This window comes from Phalacrocorax aristotelis, chromosome 2, assembly GCF_949628215.1.
Source record: "Phalacrocorax aristotelis chromosome 2, bGulAri2.1, whole genome shotgun sequence".
Classification (NCBI taxonomy): domain Eukaryota; kingdom Metazoa; phylum Chordata; class Aves; order Suliformes; family Phalacrocoracidae; genus Phalacrocorax; species Phalacrocorax aristotelis.
In genome coordinates, this window is record NC_134277.1 from 4,299,920 (window position 1) to 4,314,277 (window position 14,358).

Below are 14,358 nucleotides of genomic sequence, written 5' to 3' on the forward strand. Positions count from 1 at the left end.
CTCCTCCTCTGGTATTTTGACAGAAGCGATAGGTTACCTCCGATCTATGAAAGAAAAGGCTAACTCATGAAACTCCTTACGAGTGTTTTTGGTTCTCCAGGCATGAAAGCTCAAAGACAACACTAGTTCAGGTAACTGAATCTTCAGGAAGTGTAGACACAACTGGCGTCACGTTCGCCTCCATGAACTTAGAAACTCAAGCACAGCTAGAACAGGCAGTACAGATATCTGGAGCTCAATTCCTGTAAACCCAGAACATTTGTACTTCTTTACCCTGTGGGGAAGCTAGAAAGAGAAATGCTTAGAAAACTTCCAGAAAGTTGCTGGAAACCATGCAGACAGTTCAGAAGGGGTGTGAGACTGGTAAGGTGTCATGTATTCTGGCACACAGTTCTCCAACCATGGGGCCAGCTGCCATGGCATGGCTTTCACCCACAGGGCTAAATTCTCTTACCCTCCACGCCAGGGTGGATTTCTCTGAGCAGTCCCTGGCTTGTGCTAAGCCAGACATAGTCTGTAGCTGGACTAGGCTGAAATCAGGCAAGGGGCTGTATTTACATTTTAACATTATGAAAGATTTCAGGCAGAGCTCATGTCTGTGCTGTGGCTGTGTCTGGTTTGTTATTGCAGACAAACCCGCAAAGTCCATAAAAGGAAGATAAGATCAGTAAACTCTCCTGCATTGTAAACATAGAGAAGTAGGTGAGAAGAATCCCACTTAAATTCTAAGACAACCACTTGTTTTGTATTTTGTATCTGCAGTGAGGACTTATGATGTCTTCTGCAAATAGTGTTGTTTTTTTAGCTACCCTTCAAAAACAGATAAAATGCATTGAAATATTTCATTGTTCAGTTGAAGAACCTATTTTCTAATTTTCACCTGTGTTTTGAAATCACTGTATAAAAGATTAAATCTATTTCAGAAACACCAGGATGATTCCTAGGTTGTCAGGGTTGCAAGATTTATTTATGGACCTACCTAATGTTGCTAATCAGTTGCCTCAACCTAGAGGCAACTGCCTTTTGGATAAACAGAGTTTGGATCAATTAGAGGACAAAGTGTCCATTGCATTTGCAAGAAGGAAATATACCTCGATTCAGATAATTTAGTTTCTTGGCATTTTGAATAAATAGGTGATCTTGTAGGGAGTCAGAATAAAATCTGCATAGCTAAAGCACTGTAAGCATGCTTTATATTTCTTGGGACATAGGATATCTGAATGCAGGGCAAACAAACAAATGAAGTATAAAGAATTTACGGTGTTACAATACATGGCTACTGAATGAACTGTTTGTCCAAAGAGTTAGACTGTGACGTTATTTCCTTGGCTTTAACTTTCCTACCTCCACAGTGTGACGTGACTGTTTCCCAGTGTTTCCGTTTCCTCACCTGCAAAATGAAAGGTTTATTTCTCTTTAAATATAGCTGTTTATGAAAATTAACACTTATTAAATCAGTGGAAAACATCATTTGAGATAAACAGAGTGAATCTAGACCAAGTCTAAAGCGACAGATTTACAGATCCCCCATCAGCAACCTTCAGTGCCCTAGAGACTTTAGGTATCTATAGGAGAAAATGTAGTTACTTAACAAAAGTAACATTTTCCTGTTGAACATGCTCAAGAGGGTCACTATTCCATACGAGCCTGTGGGCTGTGGAACCTCTTTCATGTGTAAGGTTATGTAGGTTTCAAAAGAAAAAAGGTGTGTTAGTGATGGAAGGGAAAACCTGAATCAGATCTTAAGCATGCAAAGCAGCACACAGGTGATAGGACTGTCTAGTAAGGGAAAATGTCTCTTAGTGAAATATGCACACTAGCATGCATGCTGCATAACCACCAGCATTGGTCTGTGTTCTCTTTTTCTCATAGAAATCATATTATTCTGCATTTTGGCGTGTCTACACTGCTGGCTATGCAGCATCAGTGACTTCACTCATTACAGCTCTAATTGTGTTTGCTGCCTTCAGGTAAAAAAAAAAAAGGTCTTTCTTCCAGGATGTCTTAAGATAGCCTCATCTTAATTCCTCTCAAACCCTCTGTGTTTCTGTTTTGTGCAATTTTTTTATTATTATTTTCAAATCCTTCTCAGACATAACACTGTTGATGGCAATGGGTCCTTCTCTATTGATGTTGTGGCATTTCCCTGCAGATGTTAAAACGATAAAGCTGGCTGGGCAGGCTGTCTTAGTCTCCTTAATGACACCATACAGTGGAAATGCTCCAGCCTGTTATCACTGTTAATGTAAGATAACTATTCCTCCAGTGCCTAGCAGGACATGCTCTGGAGAAAAAGTCTTTCATGTCCCTGGACTAGTAGTAATTCTAAACTGTCCATTCCCTCTGTGAAAGACCATTGCTTCCATAATTGGGAGATTCAGAAAGAGATTTAAAGAGATTTAAATGTCATGTTCGATGGTGTCAGATATTAGGAAGTTGATTGTCGTTTTGATTGGTTCCAGTGCATTTGGAGAAAAGCCTTAAGCTTACTCTGCAGACAGGAGCACAGAGCACAGAAGCAGCTTCTTAACTGGAGTGGCTTTGCAGTCTCGAAGGTCATATCACTTATAGAGACACCCAGGACCAAGAGGCTGATCTGTGCAAACCTTGAAGGAGATTCCTTCAGCTCAAGGTCAAACTGTGGAGAGGGCAATCTTGGGAAATGCAGTCGAGGGTAAGGCAGCTACTTCTTTGGCAGCCATCCCACAACATGTGACTGAAACCTATTCAATACTGTTTTCCTCTAGCCAGAACGGGGCTGAAGAGCCTGTTGCAAGCTCATGCAACAGAAAATGTTATTTAGAATAATTGAAAGGTATTATTGCAATACAGCCCAGGAGTAACAGAGTTACTCTCCGCTTTTGGCTTTTCCCTTAAATGTGTGGTGATTCAAGGACAATTATACTAGCACTTTTATTAGCTTAAAGAGATAATAGCTGCTCTGCTCTTTTGTGTCTAGCACCCTCTTAGATAATGACAGATCATTTACTTGCTTTGGAAGGTGTCTGAAGTCAACCTGTATTCCTGTCTGAGTTTTGATGAGACCATGAGAAATTTCTCTTGAAGAACAATTTTTATTTTTTCTTTCCATGTCAGAAAATTCCACTGTACACGGAATTACATCCATATGCACCTGTTTGTCTCCTTTATCCTGAGAGCAATTGCTGTTTTCACCAAAGATGCTGTTTTGTTTGCAGATGAAACTATGGACCACTGCCTAATGTCAACGGTACTAAACTTCCTCTCTCTTTTATCCTTGATTTAACATTTAATTCTTGGCCTGAAGAGAACGTGGAGATTTCTTAATCCCATTTCTCTTTAGTTTGCTAGAACTGAAGTCTTAAACAATACTACAGAAACCCAAAGACCAAGCGCTATGGCTACATTCAGCTTTGATATATAAGGTACAGGTCTGTTGACTCTAATGGAGCTGTAACAATTTCTATCAGTGAAGAATTTAATTTGTAAGACAGGGTCAATGCTACCCTTTCAAAAAAATGAAGTAAAGTCAATTGAAATGATGGAATCCCAAACCTACTCCAATCTTGTAATAATTTCTCCATTCTTGTGTGGTAACATCAAATTTTGCCTGTACTTGTAGAGAAACCTGGCACCATAGAGAGCACACCTAATAGTTTTTCCTTCCTCTGCATTTCCAGGTTGCCTGTAAGGCTGCTGTGGCGTTCTTCCAGTTCAGTATTTTAGCCAATTTCTTCTGGCTTCTTATAGAAGGGATATACCTGCAAACACTGCTTTTGCTGACCTTTGTTTCAGACAAGCAGTATGTATGGTGGTTCATATTTACTGGCTGGGGTTAGTACTCTTCTCCTCTTTGTGTTACCTGGTATTTCCATTTACTTTCAGACAAAAGGTGCCTATCAAAGTGCCACCTTTCTAACGAAAGTTGCCCATTCATCCAGTACTGCTACATCAAAACCATACTATGATTATGTCTTTCTGTTTATGTCGTTAAGTATTTAACCATTCAAAACTTTGAAGGAGAGGATAGGCTGGATTACTAGAAGCACCATGATATGCCTACTTGAGAGACTACAGTATTCGTCTTTATGATTAGAATTAATTTCATGCAACTACAGTAATTTAAATATTAGCCCTCTAATCTAAACTATGTCTCCAGGTTTCTCCTGCAGTCAGCAGTGTTAGGTATGCATGCCACGGAGGTGATTAATCCATTCCTCAGGAAGATGAGTAATATGGCTGGATAAAATCCTGGAAATACATCGCCTTCCTCCACTGACTAAAGAAGTTTGGGTGACTAACTCTAAGTTGACATTTTGCTTTTAGTAAGCAGAACTAGATAGATTAATCTTAAATCATGTTCAGTTCAGGCCTAGGAATAAAAAAAAATTCTTCTTGTTTTTTCAAAGATCTTCTGGCTTTAGGGAATCTTTTGAGTTTATACAGTAATTAAATATACAGCAATTAAAATTATCTCTGATTTTTAGAATGTATGCATGCAATACATAAAATTTCTTTCCTTGCAAAGAATTATTCATTGTAACTCCCAGATACTCTTGTACCTCATCTTGGCTATTTTAAAATGGAGGAACCCAAACTGAGTGGTTACATGATATTTTTGGCTTTAGGAACGAAAATCAAATTCTCCTGAAGGAAATAATAATTTATCCTTCATCTTCAAATTCTCAGACTTTTTTATGTAATTAAATTTTAAAAGTCTTAATTTTATAAAGGGAATGTTGATTTGGAGCTGTTCTAATTATGATATCCTGAAACTAGATGTTTAGACCTTGATTAACCACAGCTAACTTGAGATAACAAAAGAAACACCTCGATTAATAATATAGTAATCCTTGCCTCCTTCTATAATCAACAGAAAGTGAAAGAAATCTCAGGGGCAACACAGATCTTAGGAGATACAGATGTAAATATTTCTTTTGATTAATTAAAAAGGAAACTTGAGCTGAATATGGTCCCAGCTTAAAGGCCTTGAACAAAGGTCTAAAATTAGGAAGGACAATTTCTGGTCCTTTCCCACAGATCTCAAATGATACTTAGAAAGATATTAGCTATATTTCTATAGATTTATCAGTGAAAATGTCACTGGCTTCAGATTAGAGTCCCTTTTGTCGCAGATTTGAAACTTACTTAGTCTTTGGAAATTCAATTCCACAGACCGAGAGCAAAAGCAATTGCTAGTTTATAGACCTATTAAAAAAATTCAAAAAAAAAGTAGAAAGAAAAGAAATAACTATTCAGTCATAAATGCAGAAGGATAAGCAGTAACAAAGTGAGGCTAGAAAGAACCAGTTCATGGATTTAGCTACATTTTCATGGAATGCTCATTAGTTGTTGGGTCTAGAGTGATCAGTAGAGGCTTCTTAGGATGAAAATGTGACCTCTTCCAACTAGTGTACAGAGAGTTGTATGCTGGCCACAATTCAAAAGATAAAAGAGCTTTAGCTAAATAAATTATTCCTCCAGCTTCGCAAGTAATTAATATCCAAACCTTCAAGTAATTCTTAGCTGTTATTTTTTAAAAGATAATTTCACAGCATCCCCTATTCTCTTTTGTTTTGGTTTCATTCTTCTGTTTTTTTTTTTTTCTTTTTGTTTCTTTCCCTGAGCAGCAAGTTAAGTTCTTTCATAAAGTTATTTATTGTCTGGCCCATTCTTTGATCTTTAGTGTCCATCCAATCTGCTGCACTGTGAACCTTCCTGGAATAAAGTTTCCATGGGACATGGTACTCAAAGCAATTATATTGTGTTCCATGTTGATTTGTCCAGGAGCTCCAACTGCTGTGATGTTTGCTTGGATCCTCACAAGAATCCTTCGACAAAATACCGGGTAAATCAGAGCTTGGATAAGGAAGCCAAGGGCATCTTATTTTGTACTGTATTTTGATTTGCCAGTGGGGGAAAATAGATATATATATAAAGAAAAAAAAAAGGAAAAAAAATGTCATTCTAAAGTGGCGCCTCTAATCTTTAAATTTCATACGCAAGTAAGTGAGAAAATAGCTTTAAGCCTTCTGATTTTTATGTGCATGTATGGAATAATAAAACCTGGAAATATAGTAAGTATTGAATTTTCATTTAGTTTCCTAATGCCCAGTCCCTGAAATCATTATATTTTAAGAAAATCACTGCTTTTGTATAAAATCAACCATAAATTACTATTCTTAATCTCTTCAAATAAGTACCCCCCAAATACATTGTGTCCTGATAAGTACTTTCTTCTTCCATTTCCATTCAGTTCATTGAGTGTTTGTTTGTTTGTTTTTTTTTAAATCTTTCAGTATAAGAGCCAGGTATAAAGCAGATGATTGTTTACTAAAAGCTGCCCCGAAGGCCTTCAGGTCATTTCACATGGATGATCAGTTAGAAAAGGTTTTATTTTACACCTGCCTTCTCAGGACTCAGATTAATGATGTAAAAGCCATAAGTTCTACGGTCCACCACATTTAGTACATCCTATTTTCCTTTTTTTATTACTGTTTCATAAGTGGAAGTGGTCTACTTTTCCACATCATGTGCTTTTTTGTAACCTGTAGAGATGTGAGGAAGATTTCGTTCTTCCTCCTGTCCTAGTGCTTCTTTTCCAAAGAATTGCTGGGTTTATCTGTCAGATCAGTAGGAGAAGAATCTGGCACAAGACACTCCAGTTACAGACAGAGTTCAGACAACTTCTAATATTAGCTACATAAATAAACTGCAGTATCAATACTGCAGTATTTTTTACCTAATACTTTTACCTAATAGCCTAGGAAATGGGAAACCCAAGTTCTTCAGAGGCAGCTGGTCTGAACTCACATTGCAAAGATACACCTTACGCTCGGGCATGCTGGGATAAGCCACCACCTGTAAGTTTTATCATTATGCAGCCAAATATCCTGTGCCACAAAACTGGAAGGGAAAATACAGGAAGAGGGACCATGATACAACCTAGCATGTAGGGTACTTGCCTGCAGGGAGTTAAGCTGGACTGTTATTGATGTTAAATACATGAAACCCTCAAAACAAGGACCAAAAGTGCATTCTGCTCTCTTCCTTCAGGGTACTTTTACTAGGGCTCTAGATTTTTCTTGCCTATTTCCTCATGACCCCAAAGTCATTACATTTGTGGATGCACAGTAGTTCAGTCTCTGATCTGTACCCTGTCAAACAGCCACTTTTTCAACAGAAGAGCAGGAAAGAAGCCTGGAAATACAATGTGCGTTTCTTGACTTTGCTTTGGTTCTTCAACCCTTGCCTCTTACTGAATAAGCCTCTTTTAGGCTGGGCTACACAGAAGCTTTTAGAGAGGTATCAGGGTGCAAGTACTGGCAGGGGCATTTAAATAGTGATTTAAAACTTAGTGTCCATCACTTTCCTACTCTGTGACAGAAATACATTCATGTGCCGTGAAAAGCTCACATGGGACAGATAACATGTCTGGTTTTGTTTGCTGTTTCAGATGTTGGGATGATGATGAAAATGGAGTGGTGTTATGGATCATCAAAGGCCCCATTCTGCTCACTGTATTAGTATGTTTTTTCATTGTGTCCTGAGTACGTTTTGAAATGTGAAAACTAAGTTAGTGTCTTCTTTCAGTAAGCTGGAAGAAAAACAGTAGCACATATTTTAGTATTGAATTTCAAAGAGTTGGAAACTATTGTATAACATATAGGTTTTTTTGTTGTTTTTTTTTATGGTTTTGTTGTGTGCCCCACCCCCACCCCAAACACCCTAAATGACAAGCTAAAGGGTAAAACCTATATTTTCTAGAGTCACGCTAGAACACTATGGAATCATCTTGACATCTCCATTCCACAGACCACAGTCATGTCTGTGTCTCTGTAAGTCATTTCTGAAGAAAGACAATCCATGCAGGCAAGACTCTTAGATAATATGAAGCTGGTTTAATACAAGACATACATATAGATAATTTATTTTATCCAGTATATTTTTAAAATTATTTCTTAGGATGTAAACTTAAGACAAAAAAAACCCTTATGTACACGTTCATTCCATTTAAATTTAGGGAGGAAACAGTATGTAATGTAGAAATGTATCTGTTATGATCCCTGTCACAAAAAATGAAGGGAACGGGGGGACCATTTAGACCTTGAAATGTCTGCCAGGTGCTGACAGTGAATACTAGGGCTTAGTATCAGACATAAAATTATATTGAGGTATGTAGGTCTATATTCATTCAAAAAAAATTTCAGCATATCTTTATATATAACTATATACTGGTGGGAAAAATAATACTATTTCTAATGGTATTGATTTGACCTGTGAACAGATCTTGACTGATTTATACCAGTGCAATTCCTATAACAGGGAATTTTCAGATAATTTGTGTCAGCTGAAGATATGTATTGATTTGTAGTTTACAGATTTTGTCTTGTCTTTTCAGATTAATTTTATTATATTTATTAATGTGATAAGAATTCTGGTCCATAAACTGAAATCTCAAGAGGGAAGAGGGAGCCATTCAAGCCACTTTGTGTAAGTATTTCTGGGTCTCTTGATATTGACCTCCTGTAGCTGCTATAAGAAATGTTTTATGGGCAGGAGCACAAAATGTTCTACTCCTTACTAATAGAAAGATAAATCCCAGAAGACATAACAATGTAAACTTTCCTTTTCATTCCAAATATCACATCTCTGTTTCTTCGGGGGAGGAGGATAGGGTGGGTGTGTTGGAGACAATGAGAAAAGTAAAATATAAAGTATTACTGCTCCAAAAGGACCCAGATTGAAAGTGTAAACACTAACGGTAACACATCCATCTTGCTTCCAGTCCTTTCCACGCAAATGGCCACATAGAGAAAGATACAGATAATTTCCGTTACATTCTTAGCAGTAACGACATGCTGATACTCTGGCAACTGAACCCAGCCCTTCTGGTTTATGATTCCCTTCACAGCCAATGCTTCTCATCAATGCAGTCAGAGGACTTTAGCGAGTTATTTGACTCATCCTAAGATATATATGTATGTCTGTTAGTTATGGCACAGGGCCGAGCATAAACCTGTGCCCTTCTGGAGTATGTTGAAGGCCAAGCAAAATACCCTAGAACATCAGTGGTGGCTCTCACACCACTGTTTAAGCAACTGAATGAAGACCTACGGACAGTGATGATTAGATCTCTGTTGCCAGTTTTGGAAGTTGAGACGCTTATGTGGGAGATGCCTACATGCGCCTGAGATTAGTCTCAAGAGAACAGACCAGAGTACTTAGCTTGGCACCCCTGTTTTTCATGTAGAGCAGGGAGAAGAACCCTTGGAGGTCAATACGGAAAACTTGCATGCTGATTTGTTCATTTTTTTTTCACCTGGTGTTAACAGTGGGAGTGGAAGAAAGTAATCTTTCTGTAGCTTCATTAGATGCAGCTCCCTCCATTCTGGGAGCTGTGTATTGAAATTTTTTCCAATATATAGTTGCTATCACTAATTCTGAATTTCTAACAATGCATTGTTCTTCAATTCTTGGTTTGCCAGGAGACTTGCTAAATCCACGTTGCTCTTGATCCCCCTCTTTGGAGTGCACTACATTGTCTTTGCATTTTTCCCAGAAAACACTGGTCTGGAAGCTCGTCTTTATATTGAGCTGGGCTTGGGTTCTTTTCAGGTAAGCTGGACAAGATGTTTATGAGTCCTAAGAGGTTTGGGTTGAAACACCACAGTCTCAGGAGTTCTACATTTTAGGTTGGTTATTAGAACAGGTGTTAATAATGTGTCTAAATTCAACGCACACATTCCATCTTACTCCTTTGCAAGCTCTTTCTGTTGTTCCTTTACCTTATTATTTGAAATCTCACACTAGTTTTGAGCTCTGAGTCAGACTTCATACTAATAATCACAATAAAAAATACATCTACTTTTATTGAATAGCAATCACTGGATACCACGAAGACCAGCCTATGGATTAAGGTGAACTGCTTGAAACTAATTCCACAGATAATAAAGGTGATGATAAGAGGACTGAAAAATAAAGATAATGTATAACAACCTGCTCTGCCCTTACACTTTAGCAGTAATGAATCTGTCACATTAATACTTCTTCGCATATTTTATTTTGCTGTACCACTATTTAGAGCAATATTGTGGATTTGAGAGGGCCAAGGCCCGGGTATGGTACATTTTGTAATATATAGCTGAGATCTTTTTCCTTCCCCTTTCCCCTGTACCCTATAATAGCTAGTCCGTGTTCATATATGCCAAAAATGATCCCTCTTATTTGCTTACCTCTCAACCATGGCTGGACACTGTTTGGGAAAATACCTGTTGGCCCAAGACAAAGCTGTGTCACGGACCATGTTCATTTTAACACCATGTGGAAGCACAGGTCAGTGTTCAGGGCTGTGCCTCCTTCAGTTTACTAACACACATGTAGTCTAGCAATGTCCGGTGTTTGTCTGTGTTTGCACAGTCTGTGAAATGACTTGGCTCCTGGCTGACTGACACTCCCCCAAACAATGCCCAACTAGCTCTGGGTGAATATGAACCCAAGACCTTTCCCTATAGGTTGTTCAAACACAGCAATTGCCTTGTGAGTGAAATTAGATATTTAGTAGCAAAGATGCGAACCAAGAGCAGGTCTTGACCCAGTTAATTCACTACTGTAAATACAGACTGGAACAAGACAGAGGTCCCTACTACATTATCTGAGGAAGAACTTATTTGTAGGATACAGTAAACATTGAATTAGTCATCAGTGTCTCCATACAAGGGCAACAATATACCTATAATGTCTCCAGTCCATTGAGGAATTTAATCCTATAATGAAAACACAATAAATAGTGCCACACCACCTAACCTCCAATATAACAATGGAAAATCAGTATTTTTGTTGTCTTACTCAAATTTTAAATGAAACCTGATGTCTTTCTTTGATTCTATGCTTTAAATCCTGATGGTTGGCTTTTTTCTCCCTACCCGTCCTGTCCTAGGGATTTTTTGTCGCTCTTCTGTATTGTTTCTCAAACGCAGAGGTGAGTAGCAAGTACATAAGATTATCAAAACCTTTTAAACTCATGGGCCTCTCTGGTTTTGCTCCTTTTCCCTATTTACAGAACAGATCTGTGCTTTGATCTGCTCCTGAAAGCATGAAATACCTATATCTCTTTGTCCTCTGGTAACTTTGCTGACTTTATTTGTATTCATACAGTTCTGACAGAAGGACACAAAATAAGCTTTGAAGAAATGACCCTTTACAAATGGTCGGTGACTTTCCTGTCAGGGGACTTTTTTCTTTGCTTTATGTCCCATAGGTATCATGATGATGTCTCAATGGAAATCTTGTGACACTACTTACTTTCTTTAGCTTTATTTTCTCCTAACAAGTTTCTTCCCTTTCCCTTTCCCTTTCCCTCTCCCTTTGCCTCTCCCTTTTCCATTCCCTCTCCCTTCCTCAAGGCAGCCTTTGTGTTTTCAGTAGTTGTGTTCAAGCACTTTATTTCCTGGGTTTTGTAACATTGTTAGAATTTGGATAAATTTGCTGTAGTATATTTTGGAGAGCCTGTCTTTTTAAAAACCATAGAACCACAGAATGGTTTGCATTGGAAGGGACCTTTGAAGACTGTCTAGTCCAGCACTCCTGCCATGGGCAGGGACAAAACAAACTGCTTCCCACAGAAAGGAGAGCTCTCTAGATTTCTTTGTGTAAAAACTGTATGGATTGCCAGAATTTGCTGCACTTTCCCCCAAAGCCATAAAACAAGAGTCACGAGAAAAGTGTAAAAACACATCTCATCCTCAGAAAAGTGTGTAGGTTAGATGAGCAGAATCACCCACTAACAGTGCCTCAGTCTCCCCACTTGCTTACACTGAATGCTGTCATAGAGATGGCTAAATGGAGGTGACATTAATACTACCCAAGGATGAATAATGCATAAAATACGTTTGTTACTTAGGAAAACAGTTCATAATGGCCATTCTAGTGCCATTCTGAGGGATTGCTTTCAGGACTAACTGTAAATACAGAATGTTTTACTTCCCGCCTGCCTTCTGTCTGCGTAGACTCCTTGCCAACAGCCTTTAAATAGCTTGCATATTGTATCTTGCAACACACAAATCTACTACTTGTCAAAAATGGTCAGGCAAAGTGTGGTCTCTGGCCCCAAGATTAAGCAGTATGGGTTGGCTTGCATCCATGCTGCTTAGGGATAACTGTGTCTGGAGCAGATTGGCCACTCATTACAACTTGGCAGTGGATCCTCCCTCCATCCATTATGGTTCCCTGCAATCATAAAAACTAATATTTTCTCTCTGTGTTCCTTCAGTTTTAAGTATCTACAACAATGTGAGAGACTGCTCTGCTGCCAAGCTGGGTGGTATCTGTATGGGATGAAAGTGGTATTGTGTGTCCTGGTTTTTGGAATAAGGTACACAGCAGTGCTGAAGGGCTTTGAGCTTGCTGGGATAATACTGGAGTACTGGGTTGGTGAGGGAAGTCCCATTTTATTTACTAGAGTCTTGAAAGCTCCAGAGGACGTGTTCTGTCCATACCTGAAGTTGCACACAGGGGCTGGCAAGTCTGTGTGGTTAACAGAGAAAATAAAGGCAGAATGGGGTCACCTCATTGATAATTATTGAAAGTGACTTTCATGGAGCCCTGATGTCCCAGATGTACTTCTGCACGTCCCACCCTCCTTTCTATACGTCACTGTAGAGCCCGTACCTAGTAGAGGATTAGATAACTGAATTACCAGATGAATTCCTAAGTTCAAAGTACTTAAATCACCTTTGTCCATACTTACATTCCGTGTAAGAATTAATAGTTTCACCTAACAGCTAATTTCTGCATTTAATTTGGGATGGGTTTTTGCTAATGATGCTAACTATAACACTGTCATAGATTTTCAGTACTAATGACAGCCACGGAACATGGCAGCTATGTGGTTAGAACCATTTGACATATCTTCTTAGTTTAGGATGGCGTTTGTAATTACCTTGTAGACATTCAGGAAAGCCACCCCCCTTGCAGGAGAACCAGAGGGAGATGAAGCTGAACATGAACAGAGATAACAGGGCACAGTGAGCCATTAATCCACAGGAGCAGACTGCTCATGTGAACGGTGGCAAGACCTGGGTGTTTCCTGCACCTACTTGCTCTCCATCTGCTACAGCATTGAGTGTGAGCTGCTTTATGTAGAGCAACAGAACCTGCTTTCCCACTGTTCGCTCATCTCAGCCCCAGTAGTGTCCACAGCAGGGCACGGACCTCCAGGGTTGTTCAACCCACCTGTTAGTTGTGTGTCAGATGGTAAAATAAGTCCGTTTTACCTATGGTTTTGAGGATCCCTGAGACCTCTCTCAAACATAATATCTATTCAAGTTGATTCAGAATCTTTCAGAGCCAGGAAGGGATCTTTAAAAGGGATTTCAAACTGGATAAACTGACAGCCTGGAGATAACCTTTATTGTACATAACAGGTCACAGCAAGGAGACACAGAACACTAAGTATGAGGAAAAGTAGAAATTATACAAAAAGGTAGAAATATTTATGAAGCAGATGCTTCATAAGCTTCATTAAGAAGCAAGGAAAGTACAGTCAAAAACTTCCCCATCAGCCTCTGAATTTTGGAAATTAAGTCTGTTTATTTTCAAAAGTGAACAGTGACATCTTTAAGTTCTAAAAATGTGTCACAGCTTAATACTGATTGATTTGGGTGCCTTCGGGTATCTGGGCTAAGTAGTCAGGCAGACATTTTGGCATATTTTACCTTCAATGCCCACTAAGTCTTAACTTTCTGATTCTTTGTTTTTGAATTCCTTTTCTATAGGTTCAAAGTGAACTGAAGAAACAACTGTGCAAATGGCAGTATCAAGAATACCTGAACTTCACACACAAACATAGGACTTTGTCCAGAGAAAACAGTCCAGTCAACTACGTCACTCAGTTATCACTGCTTGAAAAAATCAGTCCAAAAAGGAAAACATCTATGTACCAGAATGGTGTAACTTCTGTCTGAGCTTTTCTAGGAGGAGGAGTTGCTGTGACCTTGTAACATACTACCTAAGAGATAGCCAGCTTGGATCCTTTATGGCTTTCCATAATGTCAAGAGCCTTCTGCGAATTTCTTGTCCTGAATATGATCTGCTTTTCTCACCTGGTACAGATGAGTCTCACAACCCTGGTTCTCTCTCTCCTTATGCACATAAAATCCACTTGTTTTGTTGTGAAAGGCCAGACCTTGATCTAGTGTGAATCAGCAGGTTAGCACCCCCCCAAAAAAAAGGAACTACATTAATTCCTCCCAGGCCCAGCGTGTTTGTCACTTCTTTGTTAGTGTTTCTTGAAATTTCCAGTTTTCTGGAGTACTATTCCTAATCTTCATTTGAAACAGTTATGTGATGACAAAGGTTTGCCATAATGATTAGTGATGT

General features: G+C 38.8%; 1 protein-coding gene across 1 annotated transcript in view; it reads left to right on the plus strand.

Annotated features, from left to right (window-relative positions):
* Positions 1–13,952, plus strand: part of LOC142053859 (vasoactive intestinal polypeptide receptor 1-like) — a 28,564-nt gene extending 14,612 nt beyond the window's left edge. Inside the window, exons 5-13 of the mRNA XM_075086102.1 lie at positions 1,873–1,970; positions 3,097–3,229; positions 3,660–3,813; positions 5,767–5,827; positions 7,436–7,505; positions 8,381–8,472; positions 9,468–9,597; positions 10,919–10,960; positions 13,755–13,952. Coding sequence (XP_074942203.1) covers positions 1,873–1,970; positions 3,097–3,229; positions 3,660–3,813; positions 5,767–5,827; positions 7,436–7,505; positions 8,381–8,472; positions 9,468–9,597; positions 10,919–10,960; positions 13,755–13,943 — 969 coding nt within the window. The 3' untranslated portion in view covers positions 13,944–13,952. The remainder of the gene's footprint in view (positions 1–1,872; positions 1,971–3,096; positions 3,230–3,659; positions 3,814–5,766; positions 5,828–7,435; positions 7,506–8,380; positions 8,473–9,467; positions 9,598–10,918; positions 10,961–13,754) is intronic.
* Positions 13,953–14,358: the final 406 nt, after the last annotated feature.